Genomic DNA, 24,920 nt, shown 5'->3' on the forward strand with positions numbered 1-24,920 from the left:
CTGATGTTGTTGTTGTGGTTTCTTTTACATGTCATTGTTTTTTATGTTCATCTGTAACACCGAATGCTTCATGTTGTTTTTATTGTGATTGAAATGGAAATAAACGAATTGAATTGAATTGAATTGAAAAAAATGCCCTCACGTTTGCACGGAAAGTCTGCTGCAATATCTGCCTATACCAATCTCGTGGCTGAAATATTCCTGTATCACAAGTGTCCAGACATTATTGATTCCGTGTTTGCTGCTGACCGTCGGCGATTTGCAGTCTGTTTATTTTCCCGTCAACTGAGCAAGATATAACTCAAAATTGGCCATGAAACTACGGCCAGTGTGTATCGGTATCCAAATTATTTGTGTTCGGAATGCCATATTACTCTCAACAATCATCCACGGGGACCACTGAGTGCTTCGCATTTTCCACGAAAAGGAACGTTAACTACTACCTTGACCACTGGGTGTCAAGGTTCAATGGACATTCATAAAATGGACGTTACAAAACCGTTAATGACCGAAAGTACTTTCTCCGTCACCTACCCCCCCCCCCCCAAAAAAAAAGGGGGGCACCCCAATAATGGAATGTTCTCAACGGACGAATGGAAAAAGATATAGAGGCTATATATACAATACACTGTATAATATTGATATCAGTTTTTGCCTTGGTGCATGCGTGAGCGTGGGAGCGTATAATTTTGTATTGTGTGTGTGTGGGGGGGGGGGGGGGCGTGAGGGGATTTTAAAAAAAAATGCTGCACAAATTATCAAACCGACACTGGATTTGCATTTGGGGTTTTAGTTCGATCCTGTATAGGCCTATAGAATATTCTAGTCTGGAGTCTTGTATAGAAAATAAGAATATTCGGAAGCATGAGAGCATAATGGAAACATTAATGCGTGCGGAATGAGAGAGAAATAGATGGGGGGGGGGGGCAACTGCAAATTGCAAAGAGCAAATTGAGCGACATCGATTGTAAATAAAGAGTGAGCATGACGGTCAAAAAGTTATCGATTTTATCAGTGTATAGCGATATTTCTACAGGGCTATTGGTAACACTGTGTGTTGAAAAGACATACATGCAATAATTACCAAACACCATGTTCTCGTTTTTCAATTGACGCCGATATTATTTTCCAAAATTTAAGGTCAAGTGAATTTTCTTAATTTCAATACATGCAGAGAATAGTGTTCGCCTGCCATTGATAAAACGTAAGTCTGAAATATTGTCTAAGTGACTGAATAATGCTCCCGGTTGAAATAACGAAAGAAAATAAATACAGGGTTAAAGTGTAAGAACTATAGCACTGGACGTTCAAAATTTTCTCGTAAATTTGTTTTCAAAATACTTTCACGTGTATATTCAAATCAAAGAGGGCTATCCCACTTGATTTGATTGTTCCTTTCGTTTGCATCATGTCATGTTATCATCATAGCCTGAAGTAAAAAGTCAGTACTAGTATTCACAAGGTTCTTATAGAGTCGTATATATAAATAAGAACACGATAAAAGAAATAATCAAAGTCAAAATTATCAAAAAGGACAAAACTGAAGATTTTCAAGCATGTCATTTGATATGAATTTATACCAAATCATCACTACCATCGTGGTGAAGGTCTCAAAACTGCATAAGGTGTGACTTCCGGCGCATGACCCTGTAGACTGAAAACAATCTTTAAACCCTGCTTTGTACCAACTGGGACAGAATGACTAATAGTTTACTGACGAACAAGGTTTGATCTAGGTAAGAAGAGTTATTCTGTCAGGTTTATTTTACCTTATCCTAGACGACACATACTTCATTTCTGGGATTTATATTCTACCTTATTGTGCTTATTTCCTGGTTGACTGAGGATTGAGATAATTAGTTTACCTAATCAACTTATTAAAAATAAGTAGGCCTACAGAGTTTAAAACCAAACTTACGATAGCGTTATCTATAATATATCCGAGAAAAGAGAATGAGAGGTCCACTAAAATCGATGCCTGTGTATGCGATTATAGTGAACAACTCGCGCAATTTATGCAAAACTGACTTTCTCGATTACAAAAGTAAAAGCAGACGTAATTCAGGATAGACATTACAAAACAGACAGAACAGGAAAAAAAAAGCGTAAACACACACACTCACACACACCCAGATAAAACACGCAACATTTATAATTGCAAATGTTGAAATGCCTTCAAACTGATAATGAGCAATAGGAGAAAAGATGAGCAAGACAGTGTCACGGAATAGCTGGCGATTCCCTACAGCTGAAAAATTGAGCTTGCTAATCACAAAACAGAACAAAACATTCAATTCATTATCTTGGGATGATACTTGAAATTGTCGTTGATGAATTAGAAACACTACCTCGGCATAATAAGGACTCAAAAAGAAAAAATTTCAACTTGCGTTTAAAAGAATTCAGCGACAGAGTGCTGTTTTGTTGTTGTTGTTGTTGTTGTTGGGTGTTTTGTTTTTTTGCAGTCCTGAATAATTGAAAAATGTATGGCCTGTGCATTATGAATGTATTTTGAGCCACTAAAGTTCTTACGAGAGGTAAACGAAAGTCATTAGGCCCCTACCCCTTATGGATGATACAAATGAAATGGTGCGTTTCTCGGAAACATGGAATCGAAGATAAGATGGCTTGACAATAACCGATACATCAGAATCTTGGATGCAGTCAAGGATTGTGAGAGCAAAGAATATTCGTAGTGAATATACAGTATAGGCCTACATACTAAGTAATTAGAATTGTCAGTATACATTCAGGGCCCTCGGAGGTATTTGACATCAAATTAATGACCTGAATGGAAAACGGTGTACATTTAGGCCTACACATACAATCATAGTTCTTAGTGATCAAGGATGATATTGTATGAATGAATTTCGGAGAAAAAAAAAAACCCTGCAAGCTGTTTCTTAGATCAAAATGATAAGGAAGACCCGACCACTCCCAACCCCCATAAAGAATGATTATATAAGGTCGATTATAAATATACCTTTAACTCTGTTTCCCTCTTTGAAACATGTTATACCACCACAAAGAACTAGAAAGAGAGACAGGCAAACTTGTACAATGTTTGCTTTTACCATAGTAAAAACTGCCAATAGTTTTCGGTATATACTCACCAATTTCTAGCCAGAGAAGATACGAGAATCACGCAAAGGGAGGTTAGCTCCTCGCCTCTCTGAGAGACAGACGATCTCGTTCCGCTAATCCTCCTCGCACCCCGAGTGAATACTGTTTTCCTAACTTGACCCTTGCGTTGCACTTGGACCTGCCTTTCCAAATTCGTGGTTGACGTTTGAAGCAGTATGACTTTGTCCGACTAACAGCATGCTGATAATACTTTCAGGTACCGTATTGCTCTCATTTATAATAATTATTGCTGGCATATTCTTCACAAACTCGTACACAGCGCGCGCTCAAGGACGACAAAGAAACGAAGCATCCTGATTGGATGAAAGGTATAACACGTAAGACTACAGTCATGACGTGTAGCCCTCGAAAGCCAACCGCCCTGGGAGCTGCGTACGTCATAAAGATATTACACGTCAATGGTCAATATAATTTTATTTCTTTACACGTTTTAAAAGTTGAAGAAGGGGGTAAAAAAAATGCTTTATTTCTTAATTTGCTTACATTTGTACTTCCTTTTGTCGTATCAGAAATTTGGTGATACGACATTTGCTCCTGCGACTATTGATCTGGTCTTATTTTCTCCAAGGACTTAATAAAAATTCGGGTAGACTTATAGGGTTAGGGTTGTGATAAGGTTTTAGTTTTAGTTTGATATGGGATTAGAATTAGGGTTAGGGTTACGTTTGTAGGTAGATTTTATGCTTGGCTCAGGGGTAGATATACTTCATGGGAGCAATAGACGCAGGAGCAATGTCATCGAACCACAAGAGGGATAAAATGTTCTATTGTTGTGGAAAGAGAGGAAGAAAGAGACAATTTCGTTACTTATTTATATGAAGAGTTTGTTTGCAAAAACCGATAAGTCCATATTTGCCAAATGGAGATATTTGCGATTAAAGGTCAAGAAAAATGAAGAGAATAGAAAGAAAATTTTTGCTTCTTTTGACCATAACTTTAAAAATGTACCTTTATGTAGTGACCGATGTATCATTCAAAAGGTATTATTTTGTACTTCGTGACAGAGACATTACTTGTAAAACGAGGAATTTTCGCGTGCATTTTAATTTCGCGAATTTCGCGAGCGCCAAGATTCGCGAAATTAAAATGCACGCGAAAGTCTTTGTTTACACTATACGCATTGAACGCCAGTGGTATTTCGCGAAAATTTCATGCCACGAAAAAGGCTGTCGGCTCACAATTCGCGAAAAATTCATGCCGCGAATATATTATGTTTTACTTCAAAATCTTCAAAAATGGACTTATCGCTTTTTGCGAACAAACTCTCCATATGAATGAGTGTTTTTCCCACTCTTTATTTGATCTATAAATATTACAATCTGCAGTGTTGAAGCAGATAACATCTCATGAGAAATTTAAACGAGAAAAAAAAAAAGATCGAGAGAAAAAGTTTCTATGCGTGCGCTGACAATGTTCTTTCACACCAGAAACTCTACGTTATTATCATATGAATGACTCAGTCTCATTGATGATGGGGACGCTATCACTTCAAAATCACCTTGCGGAGGATTTTAGCTGGATGATATCGGGTGGGGGGAGGGACATAAAGTGCTCTCCATTGTACAACTAATATTATGGAATACATTCATATGAGTATGCTATTGGTGTCCCTGAGGTGTTTATCTTCTTCACTTTTCTTTGTTCCGTATATATAACATGGACACCGTTTCAACTACACCTCTTCCCTATTATGTGTGACGTTACTGTCGAATTTAAAAGAAATGATTCGTGCGTTGAGTTGTTTTTATTGCAACTGATAGACATTATCAATTGCTCTTCATGGACGTAAATAAACACCAGTTATTCAGTGCCCGAATAGTTACATGGTATACTATATAGTAGCCATGATAAAAAAGTATGGGAATACATACTTGGATGAGATTCGATCTAGCATGATGAGGTGGACAGTGGCATGGTACCCGTATTTTACGAGTATCTCTTTGGCCACTTCCAATTTAGCAGGAGTCTCGAGGGTTCTCGCTGCTCAAGGACCACAATAAATTCCACAAATCTACACATGGTGCTGTTGATTTGTTTGTTTGTTTGCTTGTTTGTTTGTTTTATTTAAACACGGGTTAAAATACTTGCACTCAGCCGTTAGGCTGTTTTTCAGCAAGTCCGTATGATATACACGGTACAAAAAAACAACAGAATGTTGTACAATCAACGTATGGGATATTACAGAGAATAATCAGTAAAACGAAACAAAAAGATGAGTGAAAAAAACATTATACACAACACTCTTTAGCAGAGTCAAATACAAAAACAGTAGGTAGCAGAAAAACAAAATCTCGGAGAGAAAGTGAAATTAAAAACAGAAATTATTACTTAGTACTCAGAAATGGGAAAAAATTATGTATTGCATGATGTGAAGTTTTGAAAATCGTCTGGAATACCCCTTTAATCGTGGTTGTACCTCTGACACTGAGTAATCGATGTGTTATATCATAGGCTATTTACGTCGATGAAGGGGAATTTATCAATCCGTTGCAAGAAATGTCGAAATGAATGTCTATCAGCTGCTTGTTGTTGCTGTTGTTGTTGTGTCAAGTGCTTTTTGCTTAAGGGATCCCTTTCAGTTCGCGTGTTTCTATCAAAAAGCGAGCAGGATTTTATGCCTGTGGTTCAGAGTGGGTGAAAACCATAGAGCGTCTCCTTGCTAAAAATCGTTATCTTGCATTTCCGCATGGTATTTTGTTGGTTGATCCATGGACCTGTGTAGGTCCATGGTTGATCCTTTCCTTTTTTCTCCCTCTTACAACCTGACCTATGACTATACCAGGAAGAAAGAATCCTTTAAAGTCACATTTCCCCCTCTCTCTTCTTTCCCTAAAATTGCAGCACAAGGCATGTTTATTCGATGATGTACAAAAATTTTCTTGTTAATGGTACCTACTTAGGCCCTACTTACGTGATAAATCTACTTACAAAGAAACCCGTATATGCTCCTAAAAATTTTGTGAGAAATTCCGAAACCTAATTCTCAAAATTGTAATCGTACGTTTGATATATCGTGACATTAAATGATCATACAGTGATCTGCTGCCTTTGTCTATAGTTCAGCTGCCTTGCTAATTTCAATGAGGAAATTACAAATCGTGTATGTAGATTCTGAACTGTAAAATAGTAGAATTATTCAAAGTGAACTGATGAATATATGCTTTTTAATGATATATATAAATTATATATATATATATATAACCCATCAGAGCTTTAAGATGAATACTGGGGGGGGGGAGAAGGGGGAAGGGGGAAAGGGAGGGATTGTTCTGAGAGATATCTGTTTATTTTGTATTATGATTTTATTGTTTCGGAAATAAAAAAATAAAAAAACATGTCTGTCTGGTTTCCTTCGGCTTATTATTATTATTCTCTCTTTTTTTGGTTGTTGTTGTTCTTTCTCGGTTCGTTTACTTATCGCATTGTTTTGATTTACGCAATATCCTGTAATAATGACAAAAATGGTGCTGTTATAGTATGCAGCACATGGGTGGAGTACGTGCCTAAAATTGGGGGGGGGGGGGGGGGGGGAGAGGACGAGGCCGAGGGTCGCGGGGTCGGTGTGGTAGGTGACCTACGTACGTACGCGTACGTGCGCGTCCTGTTTTTGCAAGGTTTCTTGGCGAAATACCGCCTCATCTGGAAAGTCGGAAACGGCTTTATTTTTGTGGTCTATTTGGCCATTTTCAGCACCCCAGTTGCTGACAGCGTTAAACTTGTGCTTCATAGCACAAGTTTGGACCCATTTCATCGATTTTACGTCTGTTTTTACCTCATTCTACAGTGGTACACTTCGTCTACTGTTGACCTTTTCTTCCATTTCATCAATATGGCGCAACAGTGAAGAGCTAACATGTCTCCTCAGTCGTACGCTCGTAACCAAGTCTCCTCCGGAGCGGTTTATCGCTCAAAATTGTATATTCTAAGTCACTCAGTACATGGCCAAAGAAGGCAGGGATATGGAGAAGAAAATTGTGTCTTCACCAGCACGACTCAATTCGTGTGAATCAAAGAGTAAAGGTAAATATGTGAGCATTTCATGTACCCATGTTTGTGTGCCGGTTTCGGCGGTCGAAGACGGTTTCCACGGGTAGAGTCCTTTACATAACAGAATCCATAATACACGTAGCTGTATTATGAGCGCGCGTATGCTATCAACGGCGCGGGCTTGCCCGCATCTATATTATGCAGGGACCATCAGTCACTCCCCAGTGCGCGCTCGCGCAGATTCACCACAGTCCGCCTAACTAGTCTAGCTAGTGTGCCAGCGTGTAGGGTGAACGGTGTGTGAAGCACTAATTTCTGGAGTTTGCAGTAGATCCAGACAGATTACAATTTGCCCTTGAGCCTCGGCCTTGGATAGATATCAATACAACGATAGATAAATACATTGATAAAATAGGGTCAAACAATGCCGGGCAATCGATCCACCCATCCATCCACAAAACCGTCATTGCCACATTGGAATGCACCTTCTCCTCAACTCGGCATTAACTTGCATGTTCCCGCGCCATGTCTTTTGTTAGTCACATCACAGAAACATGTAGGCAGCTGAGCTACGAGTGGAGGGGAAGGTGCATTCCAATGTCTTTTGTTAAAGGCAGTGTATAAAACCACACGCGTGTGTCTTTACCATCCAGCCACACGAGTATGGATGTAGCCATGGCCCGAGTCACTGGATACAGCCACACTCGTGTGTAATGACATGTATATCCACACACACGGAGAAGCTGATTGCCGTCGTGCGTGTCAAGCACATGAACACAACACAACCAGCTTGCTCGCAAAGCGATGAAAGTAACCTCATTTTCATAACTTCATTATTTTCTTACAAATATTTTTTTTTCGCCCCATTCTCATTGTATTTGCTTGATACGATGGGTTTAGATTCGAATAGAAAATTAGAATACATAATAGCAAAGTTACAGCTGCCGCTAAATCGGGGGACTTCGAATTGACATCACTAGACTGCCGGTGCAGTGGTGGTAGGCCCTACATCGTGACTTCGGATGCTAGCGATCGCTCAGAGCAGCTGCAGCCAGCGCAGTCGTGCCGCCCGCCCCAGCACGGACCCGGGCGCCAGCTGCCTGTGTACGCGGTAGAGAAAATGCGCTGCTAGCTAGCTGCGTGATTTTCGAGTACCCGTTCACATGCATAGCATGCAGAGCAAGCCAGCTATGAGAGACGAGCCAAACGAAGGCGGAAGTCTCAATACGTACAGGCCAACGACGCGATGCATGATCAATCATAAATCAAAGTCCCTAATCAATTGTAACTTTGCTGTTGATTTTAAATTCATCTTTAATATCAAATAAAAGAAATGAGAATAGAGTTTAAAATGAAAAAAGTAAAAGGAAAAAAGTGATATAAATGAGGTTAATCTAGGAGGTAGGTTATTAATATTTCATCGCTTTGCGGTGGTACATCGCGTGTTGATGTGGCCACACACAGCGTGTTCCCCGATAGGACCTACGCAATATAAAGCTTCTCCGTGTGTGTGGATAGGTATATTACACACGAGTGTGGCTGTATCCAGCGATGACTCGGGCTATGGCTGCAACCACACTCGTGTGGCTGGATGGTAAAGACACACGCGTGTGGTTGTATACACTGCCTTTGTTAAACATATCAGTACTTCAGCGATGATTGACAGATGAGGTCACATCAGGAATATTGGTTTGGAAGGACTTTTTTGTGGGCATCTCCATATCCAAGTAATCTGAAGAAAAAATAAACGAAGAATTTGTAAAATATTATACATATGGAATGTTTCTAGAATCACTAGATCGATGTTAAATCAAATGGTGTAAGTTCTGATTCATCTAGGTACCTTTGTACCTTTATAGATCGATGTTAGTTTCACCGCAAAAGTGATGTTGAGGGTATCATATTAAAATCAACACATATCAACATGCATTTGTATTTGAGAGAGCCTTTAATTGATTGCTTCAGGTGAACCTTCTAGTAATATTTAAGAGAGTGGATATCAGCTTGTATATGTACTCTTGTATCTCGCCTTGCAGAAAATGGACGTGGTAATGGCAGCAAGACACACCGCCATAACAACAGAAGTAGGCGTGACCTACCACAGGGTCGCAGCCCGGCAGACCCTGCCAGTGGTCAGTCGCGCCGACCGGTGCCTCAGAAGAGTCGGGCCTTGGACAAGAGGCCACGTAACAGAGGTCTTCCTGCCAGCAGACGCGATGAGGTAATTATGAGAAACGAAGATAAAAGTAGTACCCAGTAACTAACATCAGCCTAGGTACAATATTGAACTTTCTCTGAGATTGACCAAGTTATGGTTTGAAATGCCTTCCCATTCAGTGCCATGTGTCCATGTCCTGAAGAAAGCAAATTTTGTATCTGTCCTAACTTGAAACATTTAAAACTCTTGTGTGTGAAGATTTGGTTCTTTGGTTGCTGTTATTGCTGCTTGGAACAAGAAGTGCTTTAAACCCATCTTCTAGGTCCATATCTAAATGTTGGGTTAGTTTTCAGGGTTGCATTTGAATCATTTATTAGAATGAAGAAACAGTCATTACTTCTATTTTATCATCTTTTTCAGTAGTAACATGGTAGAAGTATGTAAGATATTAGCATTGGTAATTAAAATATAGTTACGAAAATCTTGGCAGTGATGAGCACTTGAGCATTGATATCAGACCATGTTCATTAGTGAGGATTTTTTCTTCTTCGTTTTGTTTGCATACTTGAGATAATTCCTTTTCTCCTGCTGTTTCAGGTGACGGTGAATCAGAGGGCCGAGTTTGGCTCGGCTCTTCCGCAAGGCCCAAAGAAGATTAACCTGAACCACCTCATCAACTTCACCTTCTCTCCTCGGGACACGGAGGAGTCACGAGGCGCTTGGCGTGGCCGGGCGCGATGGGGCCACCGCCATCCCCGCTTCAACAAGGATCACTTTTTGCAGGCAAAGTAAGTCCTGCTCGAAGGCTTGTCAGTTTTGAAACATTCAAGGCCCTGATTATGACAGACCAGAAGAGAAATATGGTCATTGATGTTTAAGATTATATGTATTGTAATTTGTTTTCTGGTACTGCTAAGGAAGAATGAGTGCTTGTAAGCAAGCTACACATACCAGGAGACCAGCGGCGTCAAGTCTCCTCCGAAGGCCTAGGCAATGAGGATAGAGTGCCCTACTTAGGGCTGAGCTACCAAGTCTCCTTAATTCTACATGATTCTCATGGAAAATTTCAAGATCTCTTCCTGTCTTAACATGAGGATATAAAGATCTTCCTGATTTTGGAATCAGTTTTGCCTAATAAGGTACACGTACCACAAAAATATCTCTCTGATTGCGCTTCGGGTTCTCCCCAGTTTTGATGTGGGAATGTTGGAAGCTCTGCTTGAGTAGAGGCATAACTGCTGCTGCCAGGGGACATGAACCAGGGACGTCATGATTGATAGTCTGTAATCTTATCCACTGACCCTCAATTGCTCCTCGTATTATCATGAGGCAAGCATTTCATAACATGGCCATCCATGTCGTCATATAACACCAAGTTTGGAATATGAATCTTGTTTGTCACAGAGGTATCCACATGGTTTGTCAGTGATTGAAAGGATACCAGTAGTCACCAATTCTCACTTTATGACCCTCAGGAAGGTGTAGAAATTGAAATGTGACTTATGCATTGTGAATGCCAAGCACTTTCTTTCACTAGAATATGGAAGTGTAGGCACTCAGAAAGTGCTTCTACAAACTAACCCCAATGCAAAAGAACAAAGAAGGTGGTCATATGAGCTCATGTGACAATCAGTTCAACTAAAATTGAAATCAACTTCATTTGATCACAGCTTGGTCTTGATTAAAGAAACAAATCATATATACTATATGTATACATACATTCTTTTAAACTACACTTTATATTTAGCTGAATTGACAAATGAGAGAAATGGAATAAACAACAAAAACGAATTCCCAAAACAGCAGGGGTGGTTTTTTTTCCCTTTCTTTTTTTTTTCTTGCTAATCATGTAAACATATATAATACTGTCCCTTGTGATCCTGCATGCCTTGAATTGTGGGCTGTACACGTTTCACCCTCCCCCAGCTGCCAGTTTGTGGTGAAGTCCAGCGGGGACTACGTGCAGCAGTGCGTCGACCCCGACGCCCTGGTGGACTGGGATATGATAGAGCAGGTGCGGATGCTGGGCCACGAGATGCCCTCCTGCCCGATCTGCCTCTTCCCTCCAGCCGCTGGTGAGTGCAGTCTCCCCCTCCCCCCCCCCCCCCCACCCTGCAAGCGTTTTCATGTAATACGTGCCTCTCAAGCCCCTCCCCTACCTGGAGATGTGCAGTTTTTGAATGTCACAAATCCCAGACCACCCGTTTGACTTGATGCCAAGAAGTCACTGCTGTTTTGTATCTTTTGAGAAACAAATACAAGAAAGAGAGAATGAAGAAAAGAAAGCAGATGAGATTGCCTTTTCTTCTCAAATTATGGCTCATGTCTTTTCTTGGCACATTGATAGTCAAATGGACATAATTCTTTATGGATTGTAATGTTTTTAGTAGTCATTGATGTTGGGTTGCATAAATGTGAAGACTTCAGAGTTGTTGGGGGCTTATTTGTGGCAACTGCCAGCAGTTGTGTGTCACTGTGAAATATTGCATGTGTTTAAAAGAGCAAAGAAATTCCCAAGAGGTGCAAATGTCCAGCATTTGAGTGCAAAAGTGAGAGAAGAAAGTATGAACATGACTGAAAGTAATGACGAAAACTACCGAGTCTTGACTTTCATCACTCAGCACAAGTGATAATTCTCACCCTATATCATTTTCACCTTACAGCCAAGATAACCAAGTGTGGCCACATCTACTGTTGGCCTTGCATTCTGCATTACCTATCCCTGGGAGAAAAGAAGTGGCGCAAATGCCCCATTTGCTATGATTCTGTGGTGGCCAGTGACCTGAAGAGGTAAGTTGCATACACTTTACTGGGCCAAAACTGGGGGTGAAGACAAGTAATCCATGCTGGGTTGCCCAGAGCGACCCCATATCTGCCATGGACTGATCAAACCTCTCAAGTAGGGTATTTGAATTCATGCTGATCAAGTTGGAGCAAATTAATGAGTTAAAGGTCCTTGAGTTGGATTGTTTAACAAAGTTCTCCTGCTGTAAGCATTTTTTTTTAGAAGTTTGTACTTGAAATGTGTAATAATAGTCTTATTTAGGGTGCATAATGTAGGATATTGTATGAGCTTTAAGTTGAAGTAACACTTTTGATATTTCTCATATCACATGTATTGCTGATTTCCTCTCCTCTGTGATGTGTGTGTGTGTGTGTGACATGTCAGTGTGGTGGCCAAGTCTCTCAAGACCTTCAGTGTGGGAGACCAGATCACAATGCGGCTGATGAGGCGGGAGAAAGGATCGGTCATCGTCCAGCCCCACGACCCCGGCGGAGAGGCCATGGAGGCCGCGCCCACTTCACCCATCTTGACAGGTGACCGAAGCTTTGCTAATTCCAGTTTATTTGTATGTATGGCATTTCTTGAAGTAACTGCAAATTGTGAAACTGTTGGGAATTGGACCCAACAGCCTTTCTTCACAGGTGAAACTTTCGCAAATTACCGACCATAGAAAAAATGATGAGTATGCTATGTGTGCTAGTACAAGGGATTTGTTGAACACACATGGCTGGTTGATATAAATACTCAACTTGAATCTTGGCTCCTCGCGAAATTTGCAAAAGTCACATACATGCAGAAATTTCTAGTTTTACAGTATTATTTTTCTCTGCTGGGTTTCCCATTTTTGCATGTGGCAAATTGGCCTTTAATTTAGTTTCCATGTCTACACTTTGAATTTCAACGAAGGTCATGGTCTTTGTACTTGTATGATACTGAGTGTTAAGTTCCTTAATTGGTGATGGCATTAGCTGTCCTTTGGGATTGAGTCAATAATTTGATTTTCGCTGCATAAAATCAAGATTTTGGTCTTTACATTGTGTGAGTCAATATTCATTTTTTTCCCCCCCAGTATAGTGCATACCGGTAGTTTTGTGGTCACCTTTGAAATCTGTGTCACATGATATCAGTAAAGAGATCACGTTTCACATGTAGGGTGGTAAAAACAATGTTTTTACTGCTAATTTCCTGTGCTTGTTATGAAAAGATTTGACCCCTGTGATGCCCACCGGTTTTTTATCTTTTATATGCTTTCCTGTATTCAGCTTTCACAACTTGGGCTATGCATGAATTTCCCGTTCTGTGTCTTTCATATCTCATTGCAATATTATAAGAAGTGTTGAATCCCTCAAGTTGTAGCTTAGATTTAGTTAGATGCAGAACCATGTGACTCCACATCCAAAAAGACTTCAGCAGAAGGGGGTTGTAATTTACCAGTATACTGTATTCAAAAGTCAGTGCTGTGCATATTACAATGTACAACCAAGTATTGTGGTCTTAGAAAAAGATTCATGAAAAAAGTTCAGAGACATAATAAATACCTGTCCTTAAATCTTGCTTGTATTTTAACCAGATATCCAAGACGATGCCAGCTTTGCCAAACTCATGGTTGCTTCTCCAGTGCAAGTTCGAGATATGGTTAGTCATCATGCATTTTTGTCAAATTTTTGACATTTTCCTCCTCAAAGTACAATATTGTTAACATGATTTCTCAAGCAGGTGATTCATTAAATTGGGTTTCTTTAAAAAGAGTAATTTTGCAGCTTACAAGAATGATTTTATAGAGGCCAGTTGCAAATGTGGTATCCAAGAATTTGTGTCTTTGTGATGGGAGGGTTGATCTTGCTTACATATGACTCAGTACTTGAGAGTAAGTGCTTGTGATGTGAGATTGCAGAAGCGCAATAATATCTCTCCTGTTGGGCCTCTTTAGTTAGATCTATGAAAGTATCTGGTGTTTTTATTATGATATATGCTTTTTTTGTTTGTTTTGTTGATATTGGACAAAGTTTTACTAGTTCACACATTGTCCACTCCTGGATTTGGAAAATGTGTCGTTTGGAATAGAAGGATCTTGTAATTACTTGGGTAATCTTACAAGTTAATATCTTGTTGTTTGGCATCGTGGGCTCTTTGAGTGTGATGTGGCATGAGCGAACATGATAGCACAGAGTGTGTCAGTTTCACTGATGTGCCATTTATGTTGTGGATTCATCTTTCCAGATTTTGCTTCGTGAAAAGCAAGAGCTAGAGAAGCAGCTGAAAGAATCCGATGATGTAAGTTCATAACATTTTTCTCTTGTAGATCAAAATTTTTTCAAGAAATGCCTTGTATATTTACTTAAGGAAATCCCATCAAACCCATACCCACTTTCTGAAACCCAGGTGATGAATTCTTTGCATACTTTAACTGTCACGTTATGGTGGGGTTAAAGAGAACAACACTGGATAAGTTAGATAAAGTAAGGTTTCAAGAACAACAAAAAACCTGAATTGTATGAACCAAATTGTATGATTAATATCCCATCTGTGATATGGAAAATGTCTCTTCAGTTATTGTTCTATATACACATGTCTGTGTCAGCAAATTTCAGATACATGCTGCTATCCGTATGTAATGTTGATTTGCCAAACATACTACGTACTTTTCATGCATACCAGTCCTACACTGTATACATTTTACCGTAAGTGGCAAACAGTGTCCAGAAATACTTCGTCATGGCAAAACATGAACTATGGCATTTATTTTCATGTCTTTTGAACTTACAGTGACCCCAAAGAAATCATTTGCTATGCAGCTATACACTAAATGGGTCTTTCTTTTTGTGATAATGCTTTTTATTAGCGTCATTTTAGTCTATTTCTACCAGTTATATCTGTGATTGTAACAAACAGTGATTGAAACGAATTCCATATATATCTCGTTATTGTTTTGATATTGTAAAAGTGTTATGTGGCTGGGTAGTGAATGTGTGAAATACTCTGAATCTGTAATTTGTAAACATTGTTTATTGAGATGTAGTTTTTCATTACATGCCATTGGAAAGCATTTATAAACAAATGTGTCAGTGGTAGAAATTTACTCAAATTATTGCCAATGTTGTGATTACTGTCATTATAATATTCACCAAGAGTATTTTTCCCACCCTATTTTGCAGGACTTTGAGAAATCTTTCATACAGAGGGCACTCGATTCTTGGAATGTAAGTCACACTCACCATCACCCTCAAACCGTTCAAAGTACTTGTCAAGCTGCCTTGTCATTTGAGTTTGTGCAGGAGCAGGTCTGGCTGTTTGAGGAAGATAAGAAATGAGAACTTTGAAACAAGCATATTATCGAGATGAATCCCACCAGACCACTGCATTGTAGTTCTTTTCCTGTGTTTGCTTTGTCTCTCTACTTATGAGATTCTGGCAAGAATATATGGATGTTTTTAGTTGGAGTGAAGTTACTATAACATTAAGAAACTATTCTATTAAGAAACTATTCTATTATGAACCCCACAATTATAGCTTGCCAATAAAGAGCTACATGGGGCCATTCATGCACTTTCAATCCTCGAAAAAAAAAGAAAAAAAAAAGAGCCAGTTTTTGTGATAAAATTGACCTGTCAAGTGCCAATGAAGAAACGGTTTTTACTCTATCTTCAGGAGAGAGAGGCCAGTCTGAATCTGTGTGACACGACCGCAAGGAATGTTCCAACCACTCCAGCAAAGGAAGGTATGTGTAATGAATTTCTAATGCAGTTTATGCAAGTATGGCCAAATGTTAATGAAGAGGCAAGATGTGTAGGAACATATTGTTCTAGGAGCGTGTCATGCTGTATACTGTCCGTTGTTCTTAGCCACGCTTAATAGATTTATGTGATTTCTTGATCGATTCTCTCACCTAATGCTTTCTAGCCATGTTGGAGATCCAGAACTTAGTGCAGACATATAAAGTACAGTGAATTGGTACAGTGCATCAGATTTAATTTTATTTCGTAAGTCTCGACATCGAGACTACGCATTACTGCGTATGTGAATATAGGAGATCTCGCGCGCGTGCACGTGTTCAATTTGTGCGCAGCCGTGTTCTGGAAAGGAGCAGTTACAATCTTGCTCCAGCGTGATCGGGATTTCTACCCCTTTTTGCCGTTCTCCGAGATTTCTGTTTCCGGATTGCCTAAGAATCGAACTATATAAGAGATGTGTTCACACTCCAGTACTTACGATTCATCTTCTGTATTGAATGGAGTCAACTTCTGTGTGACAGTGTTGTCTGTCTATGTTATGATTTTCTCCAAACTCTAGATATTCCTCCTGCCACACAAGACATCTCCTTCCAGGAAGATGACCCAGATGTTACAAGGATTTCTCTGACTCCAAAAGAGGTACAATGTCAAATGTCCAGATCTCTCTATCGTGTATAACTGTATAAACTCAAACGGCAGCGGCGCTATTCAATTTCTGTAACAATGTGTTGAAAAGGCTGTGTCGGTGCACAGCGCGAGCTCTGTTTGATCGTACAACACCCTCCTTGTGCGCGTAAAGAAAATAAGAGACATTATCTCTTCTGAGAAATAATGTTAGCAAGAAACATGGGACTGAATTTAATTGTTTCTGTCTCACACACCATCCTCGATTTCCAAGAGCTTTTCAGAATTTTCAGCTTTGCCTTCGGCTCATGCATACTTAAATTGAGGGCAGTCCAGAGTACTATAAAATATGGTTTAGTAGTCTCAGTACGACACTTATCACTGGCTTTGTTTGGGAGTCCATTGTGGAATCTGCTGTGCTGAAATGAGGCTGTCATGGACCGGGTGTTCCCGGGGTTACTGGAGTTCAAAGGTCAATTAACTTGTCTGCTTTGTGCAGTGCAACTTTACTGGTAGACCGAATTTCTGTTCAAGTAAAGCAAACATCAGTGCAAATAAGTAGAATTTGTAGTGAAACTCTATTCCATGTTCAGTTAAAAATTTTTATGAATTGTGTAAAATCGAGCGTCCAGAATGGTCAAATTTTTTATAACAGTTGGACATAAAGCAAGAAAGTTCTGGCTATCAAAGTTTCAATGACACAATGAGTTTGCTCGCAAACACATAATATGCAAAGTAGACCAGGTGATTTCATCACCACACAGGTCTTCACTGACCTACACACAAATCTTCTCTAATTTTCCTTGTTGTTTTTACAAGGAGGAAATGAACAAGAAAAGCATATCTTACACAGCTAAGCCTTTAGAGTCATAAGACGTGTTGGAATCAGATGTTAGAATTGCCGGTGTTGGAACTAGGTGTTGGAATTACTGGTCCATAAGACTTATTTTGAATCCCAAATTGTAGGAAGTACAGGAGACATGAAGTTTAGTTGATCGATATAAACACTGAAATATCACATTCTCTTCCTAACCACAGGATGCAATTGTCTATGCATCGGCTTTCTCTGATGAGGAAATTGATGAGGCGGATGCTCGTGCATGCACTTCACCCGACGTGACACGCTCCGGTTCCGATGATTCGTCTCCACTGCCGGCAGCTCTCGATGGACTCAGTCTGGGTGCTGGGGAAGTCGAAGGTGTTGCCATGGAAACCAGTGGAGGAGGAGGAGGAGGAGAAGGAAGAGGCGGAGAAACTGAAGAGAAGGAACCCTCACAAGATGAGGGATCAGCTGATGAAAGAAAGAACAGCCTTGATGCTGAAGAACCTGGAGGTTCTGGAGCCAAGGAGGAAGATGAGGAGGAGGAGGAGGATGCGGCTGAGAACAGTGGGGCAGCCGCTTCTGCCACGCCAGAGAGTAGCTCCCCTCTTGGAAGGGACCGGAAGATATCAGGAGGACCGAGTCCCTACATCTACTTCTATCAAGGTGAGCATTCTGTGTCTAGCCGAGTAAGATTCGTCACAAAAGTTAGAGCCATGGTTGATTTTGGTGTATTTAGGTTGATGAAGCTTTGCTTTGACCTATTTAAGTTGGGAATCTTGATTAAGGAGGGAGCAAAGGTCGGTGAACTGTAGATCTATGTGTATGTTAACCTTGCATTCATAATGAGGAGGCAGTGCCTACCTGTAATAGAGGCAATGCTAGGTTGAGATTCTCTGTGTGGTATATTGTGATGTGTATACATCAAGCCATCTTTCTTTGTGTGCATTTGCTACAGAATATCATTGTGATATTTTGTAATATATATTATGACAATGCCCTAGCGAACAAACGTTTACTTACCATCATTTCTACATTTATGAGCAAGCCAGAAGAAAAGAGTCAGATCATGTCAAGCTCTTTTGTTATTTGCAATTGATGAATAGAAGGGTAGAATTTTGTTTTATCCTGTCTGTCTCTGACTGGTAAAAGGAGAACTCACTGAAATTTTGAAACCCAAGCCAAATCATATTCCCAAGGTGTAAAATACAGTAGCAGTGCAGGATCGATGTTGTGCCTATGTTATTGATGGGAGTACCAATATACCGTACTGTGTCTCTTTTCCTTGTGTCAGCTGAGGATGGCCAGCACCTTTACCTCGGCTCCTTGAACGCTCGCTGCCTGATCCATGAGTACGGGAGTCTGGAGAACAGTCCCCTGACGATCACAGGCAAGCTGGTAGAGATGGAACACATGTCCATCACCCAGGTAAGCCTCCCGTACCAACTTCGTGCATCTCGTCCTATGAATCTTGATGTTTAAGAAGTGGTGGTGATTGAGTCTTGTGTGTGACTATGCCCCAAAACAAACTGTGTCAAGAGTATTGTTCATATATATCACAGGCAAGCTTTTAGGGATGGAACATGTGTCCATCACCCAGGCAAACTGCTTATTTGTCATCGTCCTCTTTAGTCTTACACACATCTCGTCCTATTATACTTGTTATCAGAGTAGTGTTTGCGATGAGGACCACACACCAGTTATTGTTACCTCCGCCAAGGAGGTAACTATAGTTATTGTAACCTCCGGCCAAGGAGGTAACTATAGTTATAGTTACCTCCTTGGCGGAGGTTACAATAACTGGGGTGTGGTCCATATTCGCAGGTATTTATGGCTGTTTGGTATTAATTGAATTGACATTTGCTCCCCTCAGCTTTGTTCCACTGACCGCATTGACTAGTGCTTAGTCAGTACACATGATCTGCTCAAGTTTTGACAGTTGGGTTTACTGATTGGTGTCCTGTTCTTTCACCCAACCTGCAGGACACTCGCACCAGGCTTCGTCACCTGCAGCACCTCCCCCTGACCTGTGACATCGGTGTCTGCGAGCTAGACCTTGCCCCGCCCACCCTCTCCCCCGCTACCCTGGCCGCCTTCGCCTCGGACATTCAGAAGAAGCAGCAGAGGCGCAACAAGAAGGCCCGCGATGAGAAGCGGAGGGAGCGCAAGATTAAGCTGGAGGAAGACCGCAAGAATGGCAAATGTGAGTTTACATCTCCAAGGTCAAAATCATCTCCTACTTGAAATATGTATGCTATTGAAGCCTGTTATGAGGAGCCACTCTGAGCTGCAAGTTTCTGTCTTATTATCACAAATCTTGTTAAAAGTGGATGCCAACAGATTGCTACATTTACCGTATACACCACATGTACATATTATGTAGGACCGTCGGTGTGCATTACACCCCACTTGCAGGTGAGGAGATCATCTTGCTAGCATGTATATGTGTCAAATGGAGAATATTTTGAATACTGGTAGTAATTTTGTAAATGTGTGATTGTAAAGTCTCAGCTGAAATTCTCAACTTTTTATTTTGCATAATCAGGTTATTGGTAAGTTCACAAGTATGACTATTTATATATGTATATTTTTTCTTCTTCTTTATTTTTTTTAGGGGGCGGGGGGGGGGGGGGCGGGAGAAGAATGTCCACTGACTTCCATTGATAAGCTTTCCATAGATTCCTCCCATCCATAAAGGAGTGAAAGGCAAATGAAACAGTCACATCAAACACTGTGATCTTGTGTGTGCTTGAGCAGGTAGTCTGCTGTACTGCATGCTATAGAAGGGACACTTGAGCCCTTGTGCAAAACATGCACAACACATGTACAGTACATACAATTAAAGGTGCTCTATAAGAACAACCTCTCTTACTAAATGAAATGTAGGAGAGTTGAATATAGTATAGTACAGATAAATGTACCAACAAACCGATCTGTTTTATGTCACAGCATTCCTGTCACACAGGACCCCCCCCCCCCCCCCCCCCCACACACACACACACACATTTTGTTGTTATGCTGTGAGGTGGCAACTTTTTATCATTTCTCTCTTCTCTCTTGACTCCAATCTAGTCCCAAGGGCCCGGTATTCCTTGCAGAGTGCTCGCCAATTCCCATCCTGCGGCAACAGCCCTCCAGGCAGTGCCGCGACGGCTGACTACCAGAGCCACCCGAGTGCCCCGCCCCTCAGACCCATCTCACCGGCGGCTTCTGTGGACTCTGCAGCGTCCAACTTCAGCACTCCACTCTCGGACTCCCATGACGAGGAGCCTCAACATGGTCAGTTCTGGTGTCCCTAAATAAACCCTGTCTTAGATACCAGTGATACTTCCTTTGGGGTACAAGAATAAAGAGATGAGAATTATTTCCCTGGTACCATCCCTGTAATATCTTGTACTCCTACTCATTTTGATAATTTTCTGTTTTACAGGTGACTTCCATTATAACAGAGTGTGAGGATCAGCAATTTTGTTTTGTTACAGCCAAACACTAAACTGTATAGAATATGTAGATAATAATTTTTGGACTTACAAAATTTTTACTTGTTATAGCAAGAGTTTCATTATAATGTCGTTCATTACTACGAGAGTGCACTGTATTTCCTCCTGTCTTGCTACTTTTAACACTGTTAATATAAGAACTATCATGAACACATGGTAGACAACATAGTGTAAAACCAGAATTGTTGGTGTGCAATTTCATTTTCGTGAATTTGACCAGAGCCAGGATTCACAAAATTAAAATGTACGCGAATGCCAGTGACAATTTCCAATCGGCTCGAATTCGTGAAAATTTCATGTCGTGAAAACATCTCATTTTACAGTAAGATATTTCCCTGACTGAGTAGGAAACAGTTACCCAGTGGTTATATTATTACAAGCAAATCAAGATATGTCTCTGTCTCTTTTCAATTGTAGTGGACATTGCTGCTAGTAGCCCACTTGCCGAAGCCGGTATGTGGGGGTCACCAAGTGGTGGCGCTGTTGGCGGTTGGCCTTCAGTCGGCAGCCAGGAGAGTCAGGGAGGACAGCGTTCCTTTGCCCAGGTTGGTTTACTTTCACCCTGCAAGTTTCTCGTGCTCTACAGTAGCCATGTGGAGTTCAATGATTAGAAATAGTAAATTAAAAGTCATCAGTTAATTTGGTCTTTAAATGACTACTCATGTAATAAGTATCTGTGCAAAGTTTCTAAATAGATGGAACTTCTGTAAATGACTTTTAATTAAAAAATAAAGATTGTCGTAACTTGGAGTCAGTGTTTAAGTAGCATATTTCCTTATGACTGGCACATTTGTGCCTTCCAAATCTGTATGTGTATGCCCAATATGTACTGCATCCTCAACCAAATGAACTGATGAGAAATGGGAGGTCAATGATTCATGAAGCAAAGACTTTCTACCTTCTTGGGTATTGTATGAATAAATATCAGCAGATGTCTCTTGTCACGTGGTCTGTGTGATGCTGTATACGCCGAATTTTTCGTGAGGTTTTATTCTCGCGAATTTTGCGAGTCAGGTGCTATTCGCGAAATTAAAGACACGTGAAAATATTGACTCTGATCCCGATGTGGATGTGACGTACATGTGTACATTATATCCATTCAGTACAGGACTCCACGATCTTGAATTTAACCACTCGCGAAATCATCGGGAATTCCCGATTCCCGAAAATTTAGACTCGTGAAAAATATGGCGTACACAGTACATCTTTCAGTAGTGTGGAAAGAAAGGGAGGGAAAGAGAAGAGAGAAGGGAAAGAAATCCAAAGAAATGGTTATCGTACTGCAATAAGTGTCTCTATTTCAACTGCCAATAACAGATGCTACGTGATGGAGCTGCCAAGCCGGTGTCCCCGATGAAGCCTGCCACCCATTCCTCTACCTCCGGGCTGCGAGTGGTGGGCGGCAGCACCAACAAAACTCCTGGCAGGGAGGCTACCAGCAGCAACGAGAGCGACAACGAGGACTACGTGCCCGTGCCACAGTACAAGGACGCATTCAGCAACGCCATACAGGACGCCCTCGACCGGGCTGCACAGAATGCACTGAAGAAAGGTACACGTGCAGGTGCTATTGATCTTATATTGGTCTATGGTGATAACAGATGTCTTGTATGCACAAGGTGTAGTCATGGAAAAGTAGGATATGCATAGTTTTTGGCCAAATTTCTGGCCTTGACAGAGGCTGTTGGAATATTGCCTCCTGTCTCCTCTTACATCATGTGATTGATGTGTCAGATGCAAAAGTGACTATGTGTGACAAAATAGAAGGCCGAGGTATTGGAAGGGGCAGAAAAAGAACTTGAGCAAGGACTTTAGAAAAAGATATGAGATGGCCTTTGCTGTGCCAGGCCAACTGACTCATGTTTTCTTTTAGAAATAACAATTTCTTCAAATCCCTTATAGTGTATGAAGTCACAGATTGTAACAGTATTTAGGATTACTTGATATTCTCTTTAACTGTCTCGTAGTTGGTAACACTGCCACATGCATTTTAACGCCCTACCAGAACACCCATTCTCACTTTTCCTGTTGGCAAGCATGGGGGGCCGCCATGCAAGACGTGCTGAAATGTTTAGAGATGATCAGATAAAGCCGCAATATAAACTATGTTTCACATAATCTCTGAAACTTGCCAAGCCCTCCGGCACTATGTCTGTGGACTTCTAAAATGACCACTTCAGAATATTTTTTGCTTTGTTATGAGACAGAGCTATGACTTCGTGAATGTTTTATTTGTTTCCTAAAGACTCTGAGCCTGACGGCGAGTCGGGCAAGGGTGGCGGTGGACGGAAGAACAAGAAGGGTCGCAAGAAGCAGCTGCTCTTCTCCACAGCTGGGCCTCGCTTCAAGTAGCCGATCAGCGGACGGACGTGGGCTCCCCTGATCACCGTTACCCTCTGCGATGCTAGTCCAGACTAGGGATTTGTAGATAATGCGTCCAAAAAGAAAAAGAAAAATGTTTCAATGGATTGAAGGCAGTGTGTGAAGTACAGGAAGACTTTTGTAAGAGAATTGTGCACATTTTCTCCTTATACCACCCATGTGGTTGTCATACGAGGCAATACATTGTCAGCAGATTTTTTTTATTATTATTTTTTTTTAAACTGGTATTGATGTCTACTACCGTCCATGGTTGGTTTTCATTATGTACCCAGTCTGTTTGTCATTGCCATTTATAGAAGTAGAAATGAAGCCAGTGTGCCAAGTTAGAAGATTGATGTTAAACTGCAGCCGGGAGAAATACCCAAGGTTACTCAATGGCAAAGAAAGAGAAAGAGGGAGTTGGTATCGATTTATCAAGAATTGCGCACAGTAGAGCCTCTCCTCTATCTAGTCATTTGACATGGAATCTATTGGTTGTAGGGTGTAAGGCAAGTTTTTTTAAGGGAATACAGCATCTGCAAGGAAGTTAAAAGTGAATACATGTCATTCTAATTCTTGTCCTACAAGGTATACCTCGTAGTCACAAGTCGCTTTCTGTGTTACAAGGTGGTGCATCTAGAACGAGTGATGGTGTATGGTACTTTTCGTCATTTGCGGCCGTTTGTTACGCCACATTTTTACGTGGTCGTGAAATGCACAAAGGAAAACCATGAAATCATTACTAACCACGCGTGGTGTGCACATCATTACTGTTACACAGTTTTCATTTTCATGGCTTGACCTCCATTGCTTCCATTTTGTTCTAGCTGCAGATTTTTTGATATATTATAACACAGCACAGAGGCAAATGTGTCATATCCTTGTTTAATGTGTTGAAGGTAAAATAAATTGCATATACAGTATATTATGATCTGCAATTTAAGTTGTATTTTGAGAAGAGAAATATATTCTATTAATGGTATTTTCACTATATTGACATTAAACTACTTGTTTGTTGGTTGTAATGCAGTGTGTCTACGTGTGGAACATTTAACCCTGTAATGTAGCTGACTCCATTTGTAAGGCCTTCAGTGAAAGGCACAACTCTGTAGCCGATTGTCCATGCTTGGTAAAGAGATAGTTTAGTGTAGTGAAATCCCGGAAAATGCACCTGTTTTAATTCCCATTCGAAGTTTGAATGTTTCTAGTACGACAGTAATTGCATGTTTGTAGAATCTGCAAAATATTGCCAGGGCTTCATCACATGATAATGATGAGAAACGAAAGAAACTTGCAGGAATTGCAACACCTGGAATTCCCTAAGTTTGATATGTAGATGCCAGTGGTATTTCGTCCATTCCTCCAAATTTCTTTCATTGTGAATCTTTTCATGCAGTGCAGCCCAGGTGAGCGAGTGATAAATCAAACTATTCAGTCGTGTTGTACAGATAGAATGAAACCTCAAGAGCTGATTTTAGCACAGTGCCTTTTCCTTTACATACTGTTCCTGAACCTGCACGGTAGTACATTATGCCATTAGTCACTGTCAGTTCTTTGTGTGTGGGAAAATTTTTTGTCTGAATTCCTGCAGTTTTGTGCCCCTTTCTTGACTTGTACCTTTTGAGAAATGCACATCTATCCTGTCAGCATAAGAAATGATGAAACTGTAGCAGTAAGGGATAGACAGCTATAGATGTACATGTATGTCAAAATATTTAGCACTTAAGAGCATTTTTAAACATCTTTTGTCAGAAGCAGAATGAAAATCAGGGGTTGTATGGAGACTGCATATTTTCTGAAGTTACAGGAA

The 24,920-nt window shown here is 40.6% G+C and overlaps 1 protein-coding gene across 1 annotated transcript; it reads left to right on the plus strand.

The window, feature by feature from the left end:
* Nucleotides 1-6,771: 6,771 nt before the first annotated feature.
* LOC139735781 (E3 ubiquitin-protein ligase RNF10-like) lies at nt 6,772-23,111 on the plus strand. Its single transcript, XM_071646532.1, has 18 exons — nt 6,772-7,164; nt 9,168-9,352; nt 9,887-10,077; nt 11,216-11,364; nt 11,953-12,079; nt 12,459-12,607; nt 13,645-13,709; nt 14,295-14,348; nt 15,230-15,274; nt 15,723-15,792; nt 16,365-16,444; nt 17,468-17,915; nt 18,544-18,677; nt 19,233-19,452; nt 20,322-20,540; nt 21,167-21,294; nt 22,067-22,301; nt 22,995-23,111. Exons 1-18 carry the CDS (start codon nt 7,083-7,085, stop codon nt 23,099-23,101), a joined length of 2,688 nt encoding a protein of 895 aa, XP_071502633.1. The 5' UTR covers nt 6,772-7,082; the 3' UTR covers nt 23,102-23,111.
* Nucleotides 23,112-24,920: the final 1,809 nt, after the last annotated feature.

This window comes from Diadema antillarum, unplaced genomic scaffold (assembly GCF_040938485.1).
Source record: "Diadema antillarum isolate AM-2024a unplaced genomic scaffold, OU_Dant_1.0 seq00000597_RagTag, whole genome shotgun sequence".
Lineage (NCBI taxonomy): Eukaryota > Metazoa > Echinodermata > Echinoidea > Diadematoida > Diadematidae > Diadema > Diadema antillarum.

Coding starts and splice junctions, on each gene's coding strand:
- LOC139735781 (XM_071646532.1), top strand. CDS start 7,083: ATGGCCAAAGAAGGCAGGGATATGGAGAAGAAAATTGTGTCTTCACCA. Junction 12,608..13,644: donor CACTTCACCCATCTTGACAG/GTGACCGAAGCT, acceptor TATTTTAACCAG/ATATCCAAGACGATGCCAGC. Junction 19,453..20,321: donor AGACCGCAAGAATGGCAAAT/GTGAGTTTACAT, acceptor ACTCCAATCTAG/TCCCAAGGGCCCGGTATTCC.